Genomic DNA, 19424 nt, shown 5'->3' with positions numbered 1-19424 from the left:
GTGTTTAGGATCATTGTCTTGTTGCATGACCCGCCTTCGGTTCAGCTTCTGCTCACGGATGGGGGGCCTGCCATTCTCCTCTGGAATCTTCTGGTTCGCTGCAGAAGCCATGGTTGTGTCCATGATAGCATCCAGGTCCTGGCTCGTTCCAGAAGTCTCGGGGATCATCTGCGTGATCTTTAGCAACCTTCAGACGGGCAGCAGTGTTCTTTTTGGAGAGCCATGGTTTCCTCCTGGCTGTCTCCCCGTGAACACCATTCTTGTGGAGTTCCTATTCCCAGGCGGAGCAGAAAGTGCCGAGTTTCCCCCCAGAAAGTGTTTGACTTTGGTTAGGAGCCCCGAAGGCTGGTTGCTGTCTGGTACAGCAGGTGAGCGGTGTTCCCGCTGAGCTGAATAAGTTGGCCTTCCTCATGGCTCCTCCACCTAATGGGGAAGAGCGTGGGCTCGTGTTGGATAAGTCACGCGTGTGCACGGATGGATCGTAGTAGACCTGTCTTGCTCCTGCAGGTGATGTGATACTTTATGTGGTAATGGTTGTTTGTCTTTTACAGTGAGGGCCACGGGAAGCTGACAGTATTTTCCATAAAAGCAATGTTGGCAACTATGTGCGGTGGGAAAATTCTGGACAAGTTAAGATGTGAGTATTTAAGGAAATAATCTTTCATTGGATGAAAACCTTTACTCTTGCAAAGTCAACATAGACATCACGACACTTAAAGGGCCTGTCTCCTTACCTTCTTCACTGCAGCCTTGCTGTTGGCTGGAAGGATGCTACCTAAACGTATTCTGCCAGGTAACCACTGTCAACCATTGGTGACAAAATCCTGTCCTTCCAGACTATATTGTGTATTTCTTCACAGTATTCTTTAATTGAACGTAATTTGTTGAAAAATGCAATCACATCCTTTGGCACTCTATTCTGTAGTTCTTTGGGGGTTTCTCTGCATCATGCATACATTTGAGTTCTGTTACTCCATGTGGGAACCTTTTGTAGCTGTGCAATTTTTAGCTGAAACCCGTTCCCTCCATCGTGGTGAGCATGCACAGAGAGAGCGATCTCACCATTCTCCCTCAGCTCCCAGTCTTCCATTGCATTAGCAGCCTTGTGGGGAACTTTCTCTGTCTCATCTGTGACTACACGGAGCCATATCTTTCTTTTCTGTTTATTCTTTCTGTTTCAGTCTATCTAGCCTATCTTGTTCTTTGCGTTTTTTTCTTAGCCAGTCTGTGTGGCCTCAGGGCTTATAGCCCTGTTAGGGCTCCCTTTCATGGAATCATAGAATTTTGGATTTGGAAGGGACCACAAGGATCATCTACCAGCCTTTCTCAACCTGGGGCGCTCCAGATGTGTTGGACTACAACTCCCAGAATGCCCCAGCCAGCTCTGCTGGCTGGGGCATTCTGGGAGATGCAGTCCAACACATCTGGAGCGCCCCAGGTTGAGAACCACTGATCTAGTCCAACCCTCTGCAATGTTCAGGAAAACCAATTAAACCATCCATGAGAGATGGCGGTTCAGCATCTTCTTAAAAGCCTCCAGAGATGGAGAACCCACAGCCTCCCTATTTAGACTGTTCTACTCTTACACACATCTTACTGTCAGGGGCATTCTGGGAGTTGTAGTCCAACACATCTGGAGCGCCCCAGGTTGAGGAAGGCTGTCTAAAGAAGAGGAAGAAGAAGACCCCCCACGCACCCAAATTTCAGCTGGTGGATATATCTTGCTTCTCGCCGTTGCTGTCTGCTGCTCCTTTGCTGTCTCCTGAGCAGCCTTCTTCAGATCCAGTTCACCGGCAATGACCCCTCCTCCACCACCAATGCGGTCTTTTCCTGTATGAATCTGGGCCATGATTTTGCTCTGTCTGACCAGCTCCAGATAATAACTTCAGCCTGAGAGGACCAGCTACATGAGGCATCAGCGGACCCTGTGGTTCTTCGTGAGACGCACCAGACCAGACGCTGCAGGTCTCCTTCCCGGTACTCAAATTCACCGGGTTCTCACTGGGGTTCCCCCAGCTCCCATTACACTGATTCCATTAATACTCTGATTATGGATGGGGCTCCTCTCATGGCAGGAACAGCCTCAGTATCAGCTTGCGTCGTCTCCTTCATACTCATCCTGGTAGGACCAGTGATGCACCTTGGTATTTTGACAGAAGGGTAGATAGTGACTGGGGTAGAGGATCCTACCATTGTTGCCCTCATTCTTCATCCCCCCTCCGCCCCGCTACTGTTTCAAAGCCACCGTCAGTGTCAGGTCCCAGCCCCGTGGATCCCCTCCCTCTGCTGGGGCCTCCTCCTCTAGCTCTGGGACCTCCTCTAGCTCTGGGACCTCCTCCTCTAGCTCTGGGACCTCCTCCTCTAGCTCTGGGACCTGCACCTCTAGCTCTGGGACCTCCTCCTCTAGCTCTGGGACCTCCTCCTCTAGCTCTGGGACCTGCACCTCCCCAGCCGCCACCCTTGGTTGCTGTGGCACTGGCAGCCCTGCACCCTCCTCTGCTGGGGCCTTTTCAGCCACTCCACTGTGCCTCTGATGCTGCCTTCTCCGACCCTGGCACCTCTCTGGATGTCAGAGATACACACCCGCACAAAAGACAGGTGTTGTCCTTAACCACAAACAATGTACTAGAAAACCAAAGAGGTTAAGGTAATAAATGTCAACAAAATTTTATAGTAAAATAAGATGAAGTACACAATCAAGACTATAGAGCACTTACAATAAACAGGACATTACACATTTAAAAATACAGTGAAAAAGAAAGTGCTTCACAAGCTTGATTGGCTTGGCCAGACGCATTTGCTTTTATCATAGAATCATAGAATCATAGAACAGCAGTGCTGGAAGGGGCCCACAAGGCCATCGAGTCCAACCCCCTGCTCAATGCAGGAATCCACCCTAAAGCATCCCTGACAGAGGGTTGTCCAGCTGCCTCTTGAAGGCCTCGAGTGTGGGAGAGCCCACAACCTCCCTAGGTAACTGATTCCATTGTCGCACTGCTCTAACAGTCAGGAAGTTTTTCCTGATGTCCAGCCGGAATCTGGCTTCCTTTAACTTGAGCCCGTTATTCCGTGTCCTGCACTCTGGGAGGATCGAGAAGAGATCCTGGCCCTCCTCTGTGTGACGACCTTTTAAGTATTTGAAGAGGGCTCTCATGTCTCCCCTCCATCTTCTCTTCTCCAGGCTAAACAGGCCCAGTTCTTTCAGTCTCTCCTCATAGGGCTTTGTTTCCAGACCCCTGATCCTCCTGGTTGCCCATATATACTTTGTGTGACTGGCTATTGAAGAAGACTTCCGAGTCGAAACGCGTCTGGCCAAGCCAATCAAGCTTGTGAAGCACTTTTTCACTGTATTTTTAAGTGTGTAATGCCCTGTATATTGTCAGTGCTCTATAGCCTTGGTTGTGTACTCCATCTTATTTTACTATAAAATTCTGTTGACATTTATTACCTTAACCTCTTTGGTTTTCTAGGAGACACGCACCCGCCCTCCCCTTCTGCTCAGCCGGTGCTTGTGATGATTCAGGCTGCCATTAACTTGGCCCGTTTGATGCTGACCCACCTGCCAGGCGATTCTCCTTCATCAGTCTCAGAGGGTTCTCAGTCCAATAACATTTCGGTCCATTTCATTCCAGACGCAGCCATTGGGAATCGCAGGCGTTGATGGCTGCTCATCGCAGACTCCTTTGGTCGGGCGGCCCTTTCTGCAGCCTTCGCTTGAGGCACCTGCCTTTGCAAGCACATTAGCTTGCTAGCTGGCCGTAGGTGTGACGCACAGGGACGAAGAAGACGAGGACGAGGAGGAGACCGCTTACCTGTAGCTGTGGTACTTCAAGTGGTCATCTGTGCATTCATCCAGTTGTCCCCGTCCCCACCTCGCTCTTCGGTGTTGGTGGTCCTTCTTGGTTTTGTGAGCTGCCAGAACATCTGGAGGGGGCAAGTTCCTGCCCCCAATTGATCAGCTATAGAAGATTCTCGAATGGGGCCCTGTGCAGGCACTGGGCCCATATGTATGAATGCACAGGTGACCACTTGAAGAACCACATTTACAGGTGAGCCGCCTGTTCTTACCATGCCTGGGTTTACTGTTGCTCAAGTTTCCTTGCGTGCACTTGCCCAGCATCGTATCACTGAGCCCAGGGCGATGGCTTAGGAGCACTAAAAGCAGCAGCAGCAGCAGCAGGGAAAGGGGCAGGCCCTGAGTGCCGCGTAACGGCCCTTGGTTTCTCTGATGAGCTGAGGCTTTGCTGCCAACAGCGAAAGTGGCAGCAGTGGCAGGTGGGTGGGGAAGAGGCCCAGCACCTCCCATTTCTCCTCCCATTCTTGCTTCCCTGCCTACCAGTCCTGGCTGCTGGACACTGATGTTTCCCTGGTTTCACCAATGAATGGGAAATTGCTGCTTTCCCACTCTCAATTGTTGCCTTAGCTTTCCTTTCCACCCAGGCTCGAACCTGCAGACATTTCCCTCCCTTCTGGGCAGCTGACACCTGCTCTCGTGCAGCCTCCCCTTCCCTTCCCCCTCTCGGTCATCACTTCCTACTCCCCGAATATCCCTTTGCAAAGAATTGAACGTGCCTGTTCAATTTACTGCTGACTTGGTTCCTTCCTATAGCTGTTTGTCTTTATAGATGTATTTTCCTGGCTCTGGACTATGAGATCCACTCTGTTGTTGCAGGTTTCATTTCTTATCGTCGTCTCTCTGCCCTCCTTTTTGCATTAGGGCTTTTGACACTTTTGTACTCCTTTTCTCTCTGAGAGAGGTTTGATTTCCAGGCAGGGCCCACCAACTGTTGTGGTTTCCATTCTCTGCCTTGTTTTGGTCTCTTAAGTCCCTGGCAGTCGTTCTTACCTTAGGAGCCACACGTAAATGGAGATTAGTGGGGTAAAAGCCCTTTTTCTCGATCGTGGGCTGTACTACACCTTTCTATAAAATGTGGAATCAATTGATTGCTTCCTCCACTCCTTGCCTCCACCAGCGCAGCCAAGTTGCTTCATCAATCCATGGAGCCTTCTTCCCAGAGCATCATGAACTTAATTTCCAGCTGTATTTGGCACTTTAATTTCCTCTTAATTAAATACTGTTAAATAGTAACTTCTTCCGTATTGTGCTCACTTATTAACAGAACCTTTAAGAGCAACAACTGCTGTACTAGGTTAGCTTATGTTAAACCATTCAGATTCACAGTTCATTCCCTCACGCCATTGCTCCAAATGTACTTTTATCAAATGCAGCAAAGGATTTCAACTGCAAACCCATTTTTCAAAGTAAAAATCTTTTAAAATGCTCCTGCTATCCCACCCCCATACCCACCCCCACCCCGAGAAAAAATTAGCCTGTGATATTTAGAGGCAAATTTTCAGTACGCAGAAGATAAAAATTACCTGCTTTGGGGGGATGTGTAAAAAAAGATGTTGAACCCTCACCCTAACTTAAAAGATGTTTCTGTACCACGATGGTAATGTCTAAACTACAGTTAATCCAAATCTCCCTTTTGATTTGTGTTTTAGATATTTTCTCACAAATGTCAGATTCCAGTGGACTGATGATATTTTCAAAGTTTGACCAGTTTCTGAGAGAGGTCCTGAAACTTCCCACAGCTGTATTTGAAGGGCCTTCCTTTGGATATACAGAAAACTCTGTGCGAGCCTGTTTCCCTCAGCAGGTAGGCTTCACACCGGAGGGTGTTGAGGGGGTGCGTCCAAGGCTTACCAGGTGCTGTGCACTGCAAAAGGAGCCTCAAAGCTTGGGTCACTGAAACGCATCTCACACGCACAGTTTCCTTTTCAAATGATCTGAAGACTCAGTTCTTCAAGTTACCTGATTAAATCAACAGATCACGTTGGCCAGGATTGCCTATGTCACAACGACCCCTGGGTTGTTGTGAATGTGGACGCATGCTGATGCCCCTTGCGCCCAATCGCTCGTGCTGCAAGCCCTGGGTTCCAACTCTGTTTTGTGAGGGGGGGGGAGAGACGAGCCAGAGTTCCTGATTCCCACAGCATGGCAAGCGGGCCCTCCTGTTCACAGCGGGAGAGATCAGGCCGTGTCCACCATCATGCACGCTCATTCACAACATCCCAGAGTCTAAAAAGAGGGAGGGAGGGAGTATATGTATGTATGTACACACATATACAGAAAGAGAGAGACACACACACATACATGCACATCCTGGGTTGTGATGCGTTGCACAAACTGAACTATTAGGAGCTGTTTGGGTGTATACACACACACACATTTCTCCAATAATCTCTCCCCCATCCTTTGGACTAAGTTTATTTTTAAAGAGAGCTGAAGTCGGAGCCAAGAATGTGACCCACACACCCGCCCCCCCCCCCCAGTCTACAATTTGAGGATGCTATTACTGACCTAAGGGTTACTGGGATAATATATGCATTCTAAACACTGAGCATTCTAAACAGTTATATAAAATAAGTTTATGAAGCACTATCCAATCAGAATTAATTTCTTTAAAGAGCAACAGATATCAGTGAGAGATGTGAGCATGTTGTTAGCTCTCTCATAGACATCAAGAGGACTTTAAGATAATCTTAACTCATCTGGACTGTGGATTGCATGTTTGTAGCAAGCATTCTCGTGTGCTGAGCTTCTTCGTTAATTTCTTTGACAGAACACGGTTAGCTTCTCTCTAAGTCTCTTTTTTCTTCACAGAAAAAGGTCATGCTAAACATGTTTTTAGACACGTTAATGGCTGATCCACCGCCCCAGTGCCTTGTGTGGCTACCTCTCATGCACAGACTTGCCCATGTTGAAAATGGTAAGTTGAATAAACTCCCTCTCTTTGTCGTGTTTTGTACATTTGCCCTTTTCTGATGAAGAACACTGCATTATTTGTTGCAACCTGGGTACTTGCTGCCTTAAGTGTGGGATCTGTGAAGGGCTGACATGCATGTGCACACATTTGGTAGACTGGTCAGTGCTAAGGAGGGCTTTCTCCGCTGTGGCACCCCGGCTGTGGAATGAGCTCCCCAGAGAGGTCCGCCTGGCGCCTACACTGTACTGCTTTCGTCGCCAGCTGAAGACCTTTTTATTCTCTCCGTATTTTAACACTTCATTTTAACTTAAATTTAAATTTTACTGTTTTAACTCTGTATTTTAATCTTATATCAATTTTGTTGCGTGGTTTTATCCTGGTTGTGCTTTTTTATACTGTATTTTGTATTTGTGCTTTTAACCTGTTGGTTGTTTTATTATGGTTTTAATTTTTGTGAACCGCCCAGAGAGCTTCGGCTATTGGGCGGTATAGAAATGTAATAAATAAATAAATAAATAAATAAATAAATGGAGCCTCACTGGGAGTGTAAAGTGAGATCCTGGAGGGAGGAGTAGCTGTTGTTGGTGTCCATTGACAAGCTCTGTATGCAGCTGTATGTCCGAAGGAGCACTTTGGCTTAAGTGACATCCCGGAGTGACCCCCCTTGGAGCCTGACGGCCAGCAGCTCTTTGGCCTTGCCCTCGATGAAGTGGCTGGTTCTTCAGGAGATGGTTCTCCCTCTTTCTCTTTCTTGTCCCCTTCAAGTCTTCCATCCAGTGGAATGTTCTTACTGCCGGTGTGAGAGCATGATGGGCTTCCGGTACCGATGCCAGCAGTGCCACAACTACCAGCTCTGTCAGAACTGTTTTTGGCGCGGCCACGCCAATGGCCCTCACAGCAACCAGCATCAGATGAAGGAGCATTCCTCTTGGGTAATCCTCCGCTAATGCATTCTCACTCTTCTTCGAGATATGTTGTTGCTTTTCTAGGAGGACGGGGAGAGTGTGTGTGTGTGTGTGTGCGTGTGTGTGTGCGTGTGTGTGTGTTGAGCATTGAGCACTTTGCAGAAGATGGGCTTGATGGATAGCATGTGTGAGGCAGAGACTCAGCCCACAATTGCCTTGAGGCACCTCGCTCTCTAGTCTCCTTTGTCCCTTGGTAAAAAGGGAAAGACCAGTAGGTTGTCGGTTCTGTGGGGATCCTGAGGCATTTAACGTTGCAAGCATTTAATCGTTCAGAGTTACGATTATCCTCTTAAAACAGACTTCATATGGAAGGTTCCAGCACTGGTAACTCAGTGCGCTAGCAGAAATGACCGCCAGCATGATGGGAAAATAGTCCTTGGTAGCACAATCCAAGAAACGACCCAAGATTACTGCTTCCGTAATGGCACAGGTCAGGGAGGTCATGGAAGGGAGCATTTTGGAGCCCACTGGTGTGAATTAACAGCCACGGCCTGACCAGCATTGGTCCACAAACTTTTCTTTTACACCCGGTGCTCTTGGACGCCACCCAGTGGACAACCCTGCGGCTCCATTCCAGTCTTCCATGCCCACAGCGCGCCTTAGGCACTGGCTACCTCTTTATAAGAGCCCTTCTGAGTATGGAACCAAGCAAGTATGCAGTCTCTCTCAGGAAGGGAGGATAAAGTCTTGAATCCCAAGGTCAAAGTTGAAACTTAAGAAAAGCATTTTTGGGTTGTGTTTTGCAGAAAAAGAATTACTGCAGGACTAAGAAAGAGAATAGGCAATGTGCCTGAATGGCCGTTGGGCAGAAGCACCTCTAATGCTCTTTAAAAATAGGCTTTTTGTCACATTGTTGGCACTATTTGCTTGGAATACAAAGTTAGGTTTGATTTAGAGGTCTGATAAATTGATAATAAATGGAGGTTTCTATTTCTGAAAATTGGTGCTTTTTAAAATGGAGAATGTTGGGTTAGCAACTCTTTTCTGACCTCAGGAAGTGCAGAATACAATAGAAGGCTACCGGGAGCTCATCTCTGAGGTTACAACGCTTTCCCGCTAGATGTGGCGAGTTGTAATGTCAGGCAAAGAGCAGATCTGCGCTTCTGGACGCTCTCAAAATGGATAAGGGAATTAATCCCGCAATGCCACAGCTTGACCCCGAGCAACGGTCTTGAGGTTCCTGTGGGATCTCATGTTGTGGGAAAGCGCCGTGGCTGCATGCTTTACATGCAGAAAGTCTCAGCATCTCCAGGTGGAGCTAAACATGTTTGTGGACCCATTAAGGGACGTCTAGCTAGATCGGAGGTCTGACTCGGCGTAAAGCTGAGCTGGTCGCTGCACTTGTTGAAGACGTTCTTCCTGCAGAGCTACTTGCTGAGCAGAGTGGAGCGCCATGGATGAACTGGAGGAGTGCGCATGATAGGCTGACGATGCATGATGCGCTTCTCTGGATCAGCCAGCAGCAGGGCTGGAGTAGACAAAGTGGGGGGGGGGTGTATTTGGGCAGCAGGGTTGCGTCAAGTGTAACTGCTGAGGCTCACCGAGGGATTGGTGGGACGCCCTCCAGATCTGTACGCCCTGCGTGGTGATCTTTCCCTTTGAGGACACCAGGAAATGCTCCTTGCTTTGGTGCAAACTGGCTGTGGTCAGGCTGGTGCTGGAAAGGGTGGCATGCAGGACGTTGCAGGAAAAATCCCGAGGAACGTAACCAAGAGCCCTGCAGCTGGGACAGCCCAAACGGCCAGCATCCTGCCTCCCCGCAGTGGCCAACCAGAGGCCCCTGGGGAGCTCCCGTGCGTCATTTCAGGCCTCTCCACTGTCATGTTGCCTCTCCACTTATTCGCCTTTTCTCTAAAAGGTTCCGAGTGTTGTATTGCCAACCGAGCTGCCCTCACCTGGTCAAGGAAAGTGCCATGATGAGGGTGCCCTCTTTGGGGGATGGAAAATGCCTGTCCCTGCTGATTCAGGAGAGGCATAGCTGTTTCTTGGAGATTGTAAGCCCTTTCCACATGAACAAGGAATTTGGGGGGGGGGCATTGCTAGCGATCTGGCTGTGCTGCCAAGATGGGCCACTGTGCCTCGCTGTGAAGTATTCGGCTCCGGCTCTTTTCAGCATTTTGGAGATGACCCTCTCAGTAAAAAAAGGCCACAGTCCGGCTGCTCCCTGCAGACTTAAACTAACTTGACACAAGCATCTGTAATCAGGAACAGATGCTTGTGTGTTGAGATGAGCAAAGTAGCCTGGAAATTAAGTGGGCATTATTATTATTATTATTGTTATTATTATTATTATTATTATTATTATTATTATTATTATTATTTTAGAATAAACAGAGAGATTTTGAGGCACAGTGGAAAGGGAGAAAGATTAGTCACGGTCAATTTATTTGTGGCTGTATTTTCCACAATACATTGTGCTCAAAGTGGTTCACAGAACAAACATATACAGTAGCTGTAATTAAAATACATTATAAATATAACTCTATAGAAATGTAATAAATAAACCAACTGCATTGCAATTAATTTAAAACATATAAGAAGTTTCAAAATGAGCTGCTGGGCAGGTTCATCTGGGAGCAAGCGGTCCTTTGTATCCTTCAGAAATACTTGAAGTGTACTTAAGCCTGGAGAAGAGGAGATGGAGGGGAGACATGATAGCACTCTTCAAATACTTGAGAAGTTGTCACACAGAGGAGGGCCAGGATCTCTTCTCGATCCTCCCAGAGTGCAGGACACGGAATAACGGGCTCAAGTTAAAGGAAGCCAGATTCCAGCTGGACATCAGGAAAAACTTACTGACTGTTAGAGCAGTACAACAATGGAACCAGTTACCTTGGGAGGTTAGTGTGGGCTCTCCCACACTCGAGGCCTTCAAGAGGCAGCTGGACAACCCTCTGTCAGGGATGCTTTAGGGTGGATTCCTGCATTGAGCAGGGGGTTGGACTCGATGGTCTTATAGGCCCCTTCCAACTCTGCTATTGGAAATATGATATAGTTAATTGTCCTAGTGTTTATACCGGGGTTTAATTTCACAGAGGTACACTCCTGAAATGTTTAAATTTTATGTAGCATTGCTCCAGCAGAGGGCAGAATCTGTCCAGGTACAAATGCAAGAATCCTGCTGGGTTGGAATTTTTGAGTTGGAAAGGCAGAAAGAGAAACAAACGGACATTTATACTCCTTCATTCTTTCCCCAGATTCTGTGCAAGGCTTCTTTTTTATCTTCACTAACATTCAGTTTCTTTGCCAAAGCAGAGGGAGGGACAATTAGAGCAAGCAATTATAGGAGCAATTGCAAAGAACAAAAACAAGTAAAGGCACTTTTCATGTATGGTCTTTCTGGGTAGTATCCAACAGTATCCTAGCACGAGCAGGAATGATATTGAGCTAGCATAAACCAGCGCTTGCACACCTAACTAGCACGATGGGGAAAAGCTGTGATTTGCTGTTGAAATTTGACAGCATGGCAGCAAAGAAGTGGTGATTTTTTGTTCTTTAGAGCAAGGTAATCTTTGTCCTTTATCTTCATCATCATCATCATCATCATCATCATCATGAGTTAATCTAGCCAAGAGGGAGGAAATCCCCATTTTGTCCACCCATTTTCTCAGATTTGTATCCTAAGCATTAGTTGTTTATGCTCCTGATGAACTAGTCCTGTGGTTCCCAATTAGCTAAGTACTTTGGACCCCTTGTTTTTCAAATGCCAAGCCATGGACCTTTGAAAAAATTGTTCTCTCTATGGTAGTTACCTGTGCGAAGCAACTTTTGGAGAAAATAAAGGGTAGCCCTAATAAGCAAAGGATTTTAGGTATACTAAAAAAACAGACCATAAAATTTGTGATATTACCACGCAAAAATGACAATGATTTAGTTAGGAATATAAAGACGAATTTAATTTTACTAACGTCTAGTTTACAATTGAACAAATTATGACATGTCTAGCAGCTACTAAACCTAAATGTGATGGGAGAACTCATGCCTCTGTTTGTCCCGAACAATCCCTTCCACATCCAGTAATATTTCATACTTTTAATCTCAAATCTGGATCAACATCGAGCCGATTTCTCTGCTTGTTCTTCATATAACAAAATGTTGAAAATGTTTGTTCACAAAGATATGTGGAACAAAAGGGAACTAGATGTTTCAAAGCTTTTTCACCTAACTTCTTATAATCAGGAAAAACCTTCAGCCAGAATTGGTCCAGTCTATATTCTTTGGGAAATGATTTCAATGAACCATCACAAGTCACGTCAACAAGTGCGTCTTGCTCTTCCGCAGAGAGAGTTGTGAGTTGCGCATCACCACGTTCAAAAGGATTCCTTCTCCGTGAGTTTTCAGGATTAGGTGCAGGGAAGGAATCCCTGAAGCTAGCCGCTAAATCACGCAGGTGCTTCTGCGCATGACGTCACCGTCGAAGCAAACGGAGTGTGGGAGACGGCGTATTTTCTTTTATTAAAATGCGGACCTTGCAGAGCTAATAGGTGAATGGTGCCACAGACCCCCTGGGTGGGTTACGCGGACCCCCTGGGGTCCACGGACCACCAATTGGGAACCACTGAACTAGTCCATTGATATAATTCTATAGGAAACCTGTTGGATTGAAATGGAATTTCATATCCTAAGATCATTTTTATAAAAATAATAGTTTCTTTCCAGTACTTTTTTTGCCAGTAGAAATCACTTGCTTGTTGTTATTCCAGCAATTAGGTGGTTCTTCTGACCAGATGGAGGGTTTTCAGTCTGTTCTGAATGGGGTTGCCCCTTCCCCTTGAAAGAGCAGGTTGGTAACTTGGTGGGGGGGGGGGTGTCTTTCTGGAGCCATCTGTGTTGCTTGAGGTTCAGGTGGCCACAATGGCATGGAGTACCTTCTACCAGCTTCGGCTGATGGCCCAGTTACATCCCTATTTGGACAGAGGTAACTTGCCACATAATGAGAAGACAGGATACCCTGGAGAAGATGCTGATGCTGATGCTAGGGAAAGTGGAAGGCAAAAGGAAGAGGGGCCGACCAAGGGCAAGATGGATGGAGGATATTCTGGAGGTGACGGACTTGACCTTGGGGGAGCTGGGGGTGGCGACGGCCGACAGAAAGCTCTAGCCTGGGCTGGTCCATGAAGTCACGAAGAGTCGGAAGCGACTGAACGAATAAACAACAAAAACTTGGTTTCAGTAACCTATGCTCTGGTAATCTCCATGTTAGATTACTCTCTGCGTGGGACTGCCCTTGAAGACTGTTTAGAAACTGCAGATTGTGCAAAACGTGGCTGCCAGTTTACTAACTGAGACCAGAAGGTCTGAACATATAAGACCAATTCTGGTCCGTTTGCATTGCATTGGTATGATTCCGAGCCCGATTCAAGGTGCTGGTTTCAACCTTATCCAGCTCAGGACCGCAATACCTTATGAAATGCCTCTCCTGGCTGGAACAGACCCAGACACTACAATCAACACCTGGGGCTTCCCTCCGAGCGCCACAGTGGCGTTACACCCCACAAGTCAGTTCCCTAATGCTTGTCTAGCATTTGTAAGTCTGGTGCGTTTAGAATGTTGACCTGAGTGGGTGGAGTTAGAATGTCTTGGGAAGGGGAGGAAGGATTACGTAAGGGAAGGACTGGGGAGATTGTGAGCTCTCTCTGCCCTAGCTCTGTGTGTTAGCGCTTGGTGCGTGGAGTACTTGGGTTCTGGAGACTTTGAAGTTCAGTGTAGAGAGTGGTGTCTTTTGAGGGTGGTGTGCAGATAGTCAGTTAGCGTATATTAATCAATACTGATAATAAAGAAGGTTCAAGAGTGAATGTCTGAGAGAAAGGAAAGCGTGTATGAGAAGAGTGAAAGGATTGGATGAGAGGTTTTAAAAAGGTTTTTTTTTAATGTTTTATTATGAAACAAAGCTTGAGAACTTTTAAAATAAAAATTTAATCAGTTTGTTTTAACTACCACAAAAATCCCACGTGTCTGTTTAGCATTTATCATCTGCAGTTATTTACATTTAACACCCACTCTGACATTAAATCACCATCAGCACATATAATTCACAGCGCTTTAATTTATCACTGAAATCCTTCCAATTTAACCCCTTTCTCCACATAGTTTGGAGGAAGGCGGTGGTTGTCCCTTGCCTCAGGCTCCTCAAGTGGTGGGGCTTCGCTTGAGCAGGGAGTGTCCGCGGCCAGGCCTGGGGTTCAGAGCCTGCATCGTGGCAGCCACCTCCAAGGGAGGCTCGGAAGATGGGAGCAAGGAAAAGGGCCTCCTCAGTGGTGGCCTCCTGAATCTGGAATGAGCTCCCCACTGAGGACCTGCCTTGCGCCCACACTGTCGTCTTTTCGGTGCCAGGTGAAGACCACCCTCTGCTGCCAGGCATGTAGTGGTATGTGATGAGGCATCTAGGTCTGCTGTTTTAGAACAGGTTTATTAGGAAACAAATTGTTTAAAATGTTTTAGCTGTTTTCATTGTTTTCATTTTTCTATGTTAAATTTTTTAGACTAGTTGTATTATGTTTATTTTGTATTTTTATGAATTGTTGTAAACTGCCCAGGGAGTTTCAGTTGTGAGCAACATAGAAATGAAATGAAGTGAAATGAAATGAATAAAAACAAAAAGTCTTGTTTATCTGGGCTGGAGTGAGGCACCGCCTCATCATAACTTCATTGCAATGTTACTTGTCATATTTAGAGAGAATGGCGATATTTTTTCCTATGGGTGGTTTTGGTTTTTTGCAATTTAATCATAAAATATTTTACCTGTTCCAGTTCTGTGTCAGATTTTGGCTGCGGCAAATAACCAGGGTTTTGTGCTCTATTGGTGGTCAAACCGTTGTGGTTGCCGCCCTTTCCTACCGTCTTAAGGAGTTTAGGCTGCTATCCCAGCTGCCTGCAACAGTGCCTGGTCAGACGGAGCCTTGCTAGAGCGGTTATTCACATTTGGTGACTTCCCAGTCAGATTACTGCAGCGTGCTATATAGGGGGGTTGCCTGTGGTCCAGAAAAGTTGGTCCAAAGTTTGTTTATTTTATTTAGTTCATTTTATTTCTTTATTTCAAAATAAGGCAGTGGGATTGTTAACTGGAGCTGGCTGGTCCATTCCATTTCTAGGCTCAATGTAAAGTACTGGACTTAACCACTGTCGCCTCTCCTTTCACATATGCCTTCCCAGGCCTTACGATCGCCTTCAGAGGCCTCCTTTGGGTGCCTGCACCAAATGAGGTGCACTCGGTGATTACAAGAGAGAGGCCCCTTTCGGGATTGGCAGCCAGGTGTGGGGTGCCCTTCCCAGAAAGGCTATAGTACGGCATTTGCCGCACCTTTTTATTTTCTCAGGCTTCTCCGTATTAAAATCTTCCAGTTCTTTTTAGATGCTTTGAACTAAAGTTACTAGCAGTTTTATTTTGTTTTAGAGTTCATGTTTGTGTTTTATTTCTTTATGTCATTATTATTATTATTATTATTATTATTATTATTATTATTATTTTACTGTGAACTACCCAGAAAACCTTTGTTATTGGGTGGCATATAAATATTGAAAATCAACCAACACGAAATAAATTTAGTGTTGACATAATCTTTTGAAGAAGGGGCAACCTGTTGGATGGATCTGCCCTGCCCCTTTCCCACTGATCTCAGAACAATTTTTTGTGACAGCAGGCAAAAATATTGGATGTAGAATTTGAGCTCTAAGGGTGTCTCCTTCTCTTACCGAAAAGAGGTGTGTGTGTGTGTGTGTGTGTGTGAATCTGTGTCCTTATTGCAGTGCCCAGGGAGCAGGTATTTGTACAAATCAGCTTGACGGCATTTTTTTGTAATACTGAAGGTTTGGGGCATTCCGCACACCACTCTGCTCCACCTCCTCCCTCTGTCATACTCTGTCCAGTCTTGCCAAATATTTCACCTGATCTCAAAACCCCTAAATATTGGGATGGGGGGCGGGGTGAGCTTCCTACGGCAGACTTGCATCCACAGGTCTCCTGATCTCTCCAGCCATGACATTAGGAGTGTCTCGTTCTGAGTGGTAAAGGTTGTGTCAATGCGCCTGATGTGATGAAATGGCGGGCTGGTGCCTGCAAGGCTGGGGGGTGCTTGTTCAGTCTGGGAGGAAGGGTTGTCTTTCCTACTTCCACGGCAAGAAGTCTCTGTGGGGAAAGGGGCGCTGCTTCTCCCGATGGGAGAGTGGGTTCCTCTCTTCAGTTTGTGGCACGCCCTGCTCTCGGATGAGCTACTCAGAGTGAAGGGCAAGCTGTGATCTGCCCATTACCAACCTGGTGAACGTTTGCCCTGTTCTCAAGACGGTCACGGGAAGTGGATTCTTGCACTGCACGCGGTATTAACCCAGCAGTGATCTGGGGGCGGGGCGGGGGGGGCAGCCACAGGCAGAAGCCCCCTTTTCATTGCCAGGCATGGTTCCAGCTGCCCGGGGCCCTGTTGGCGTGAGCATGGTGAGCTCTCCTGGGTCCTCTGAGGCCCAGCTGCAGCTCCTCTTCTTCTTCTTCTTCTTCTGCACTGTGCTGCACAGATGGATCTGCTGTGTTAATACCCGTCTCTGTGTTTAATTCTTTCTAAAAAAACAGAAATCGCCTGCCAAGAAGCTGAGCCATGCCATTAGTAAATCTCTTGGTTGTGTACCCACTAGAGAGCCTCCTCACCCTGTATATCCGGAACAGCCAGAGAAGCCCCTTGACCTTGCCCACATAGTGTGAGTATCTCTTTCCTCTTCCTCTAAACATGACGGTTGGTTCTGTTTGCGTTGCCTCTTGTCAGGTGGGGAAGCCTCGTTGGCCGGGGGCGGGGGGGGCGGGCGGGGGGGCGGGGGTGTCTCTCTTCTTTCTTCTCTTGGTGTTCGTGGTATTGCTGTTCTGGAGAGAGAGCTAGAAAAGCCGTGGGATGAAAAAACAGCCTCTACCTGAAAAAGATGGAGAAGGCTTTAAGGGTTTCTCTGCCCTGCAGGGTCTGCAGTTGCTTCACGGATCCCTCCAGCGCGGATTCACAGTCTTCTCCTGCTCGCTGTGTGGCAGTCGTCCACCTCTGTATTATCTCAGGACTTTATTCTGTAACTTATCAAGGGGTTATTGAGGATTGGCTTTGTTTATTCGTTACGTGTCTTTTTAATGGATTGCCATGATTGCAGCCTGTCGTCCAAAGAGCTGATTCCAACTTCGCACTCGGTCTTGGTAGGACTCACCAGACTAATTCAGAATGTGATGTCACAAGTGCCAAATGTTACAACAGGAAAAGTCCAAAGACGCCTCTTCCTACCTGGACAGGTGTGGCGATGTTTGGAAGGAAACTGTGTGTGCGTGTGCGTGCGTGTGTAGTGGTAGCAAGTAGATACATTTGGTTTTTTCGAGCTGAGCGTGGTAAGGAGGTGGCTGAGATCTCAGCTCTGCTGCCTTACTGAGGTTTCCCTCTCCGTGAGATGGGCCAGTGTGACGTTGCCCAGTATTGGGCAAAAGGCAGGATACAAATAAATATAATCAATAGAAATAAATAAATAAATATTGCCTCTTGGGACTGGGAATGGAGGGCAGCTTTTACAAGGCAGAGCTGCCCAGCTAAGCAGCCGGAAGCAAGTCTCTCCCGCCACAACACTTCTTTATCTGAGCAGCAGGCATTTGGCTGAGATGGAGCACGTTAAGCTTTCCCTTATGAAATGATTCCGGGGTAAGACACTACCAAAGGCAAGGATGGGTGACATTCAGCTTGCGTTGGGACAGCGGACACCCAAAGCACATTTGTGTAGCCTTTAAATTCCTTAAAATCTTGCAGATGGCTAGTTTTTTGGGGGGTGGGAGCAGGTGGTTTGTGGCTCCCCCCTGTAGCAGTTATGCTTCATGGTTGTAAAGAGAGCAGTTTTGGAGAGGCCGTAGCTGGGCTGGGGAGCCAGAGTGTGGGAGGGTGCTGTTGCTTGCGGACTTCCTATTAGACTAAGCATCTGGTGGTCCACTGTGAGGTCTGCCGAAATGCAGGCGAGGCAGGGCTCCGTGGATCAATAATGCTGCTCCAGTGTGGAACGCCATCCCTCTCTCAGGCTGACAAATGGGTCACCCCCACGTCTGCCTTCAAAACCGTAATGGCAAACCAACATTCCCATCTCTGTAGCGTTGATGACATTGGTATACCGTTGGAATACGGCCTTTATGGTAGCCACGGCAGGCAAAGGAGGTGGGTAGGGTGCGGAATGCCGGGGCCGGGTCAAGTGTGGGACGAAAGCTAGCACATATTCTGTGTGTGGTAATGGATGCAGGCATTGCAGCGGGGCTGTGAGTGGCACTGATCAGGCCCAAGAAGTTCAGTGGGGTGTGAGATCCATGAGCCAGTCAGGATTCATCCTCTGCTACTGGGAGAGCGGGCACTGATGCTGGTTTATGGTGGGGAGGGGTTATGGGTTGCATTCTGTTAGGTACACGTTCTGATGTTCCATTGCTCTCTGCCTACCTGCAATCTCCTCCTTCATGTCCTTCATCTGAGCCGTTTTGAGGATGCATTGAGGGGATGGAGAGAACAGACTGGCAGCTAGGGTGAGGAAGACAAGGACAGGGGGGTGGATGTAGCTGGGGGGGGGAAGGTTGCCTAGTTAACTCATTTAGATCGTCCTCGCAAGATGTCTAGGGAACGCCAGTTAGAGGTAAGTGCCACCTGGTTTTTGGAGTGGGACCCGAAAACACATAGAATCATAGAATTGCAGAGTCGGAAGGGGCCTACAAGGCCATCGAGTCCAACCCCCTGCTCAGTGCAGGAATCCACCCTAAAGCATCCCTGACAGAGGGTTGTCCAGTTGCCTCTTGAAGGCCTCTAGTGTGGGAGAGCCCACCACCTCCCTAGGTAACATGGAGGGAGCCGTTGTGTAGAGCCGTTCATATCCTGCACATGTTGCAGTATTTCTTGTTTTGCAAAGATGTTTGTTTCAGGGGAATCTTGGGGTGCCTGGGTCAAAAGCAGCTTTCTGGCTCTTGTAGTTTTCTAGGTCAACTTAAAACGCATAGCCGTACTTTGTCAAGTTCCCGTGTTGGGGGATGCGGGGGTGGGTGGGAGGTAAGGTGAAGCCTCCATAGTGAGCGCAATTAACCTAGCGCGGCCCGATGTGCCAGTCTTGCTCCCACCCACCACCACCAGCGCACTCTGCCCGTCCTCAGATGCTCCTGGCAACGTACGGCCTCTTGCCAGGAATGACAAAATCAGCCCCTCTATTCAAACAATCTGTATGTTTTATAAAAGATGCTGGGATTTTTTAAAAAAAAATATTTGTGTCAACATTAGCTTTGGCCTTAATGTAAAAGATAGCAAATAAACAAAATTAGATTTTTGTTTTCCTGGTAATTCTAATTACTTAATGGAACAGATGAATTCGTGCCAACAGCACCGTGTGCCAGCGTTAATTACTGCATCTCCCCCTAAGTCAGCCTTCCTCAACCTGGGGCGCTCCAGATGTGTTGGACTGCATCTCCCAGAATGCCCCATTCTGGGAGTTGTAGTCCAACACATCTGGAGCGCCCCAGGTTGAGGAAGGCTGCCCTAAGTCATTTCACTTTAAAAATAATAATAATAATAATAATCTGGAGTGGTGGACTGCAGGATGCGAGGACAGGCTGTGGCACTGTTTTCCTACCTGCTGACCAGGGATGTTGAGGCTGCCTAGCTCAACTCTCCCCCACCCGGACCCCATAGGCAAAGCAGTGCTGGGTTGACAGGGTGGCAACTGG

General features: G+C 47.4%; 1 protein-coding gene across 2 annotated transcripts in view; it reads left to right on the top strand.

Moving 5' to 3' along the window:
• Window positions 1–19424, top strand: part of DTNB (dystrobrevin beta) — a 148437-nt gene that overhangs the window by 30501 nt on the left and 98512 nt on the right. For both annotated transcript variants that reach the window (XM_063123692.1, XM_063123691.1), the window contains exons 5-9: window positions 552–637; window positions 5506–5660; window positions 6668–6773; window positions 7536–7702; window positions 16296–16420. In XM_063123692.1, the coding sequence (XP_062979762.1) occupies window positions 552–637; window positions 5506–5660; window positions 6668–6773; window positions 7536–7702; window positions 16296–16420 (639 nt within the window). The remainder of the gene's footprint in view (window positions 1–551; window positions 638–5505; window positions 5661–6667; window positions 6774–7535; window positions 7703–16295; window positions 16421–19424) is intronic.

The sequence above is a fragment of the Elgaria multicarinata genome, chromosome 4 (genome assembly GCF_023053635.1).
Source record: "Elgaria multicarinata webbii isolate HBS135686 ecotype San Diego chromosome 4, rElgMul1.1.pri, whole genome shotgun sequence".
Classification (NCBI taxonomy): Eukaryota; Metazoa; Chordata; class Lepidosauria; order Squamata; family Anguidae; genus Elgaria; species Elgaria multicarinata.
This window is presented reverse-complemented; position numbering and strand designations above follow the sequence as displayed.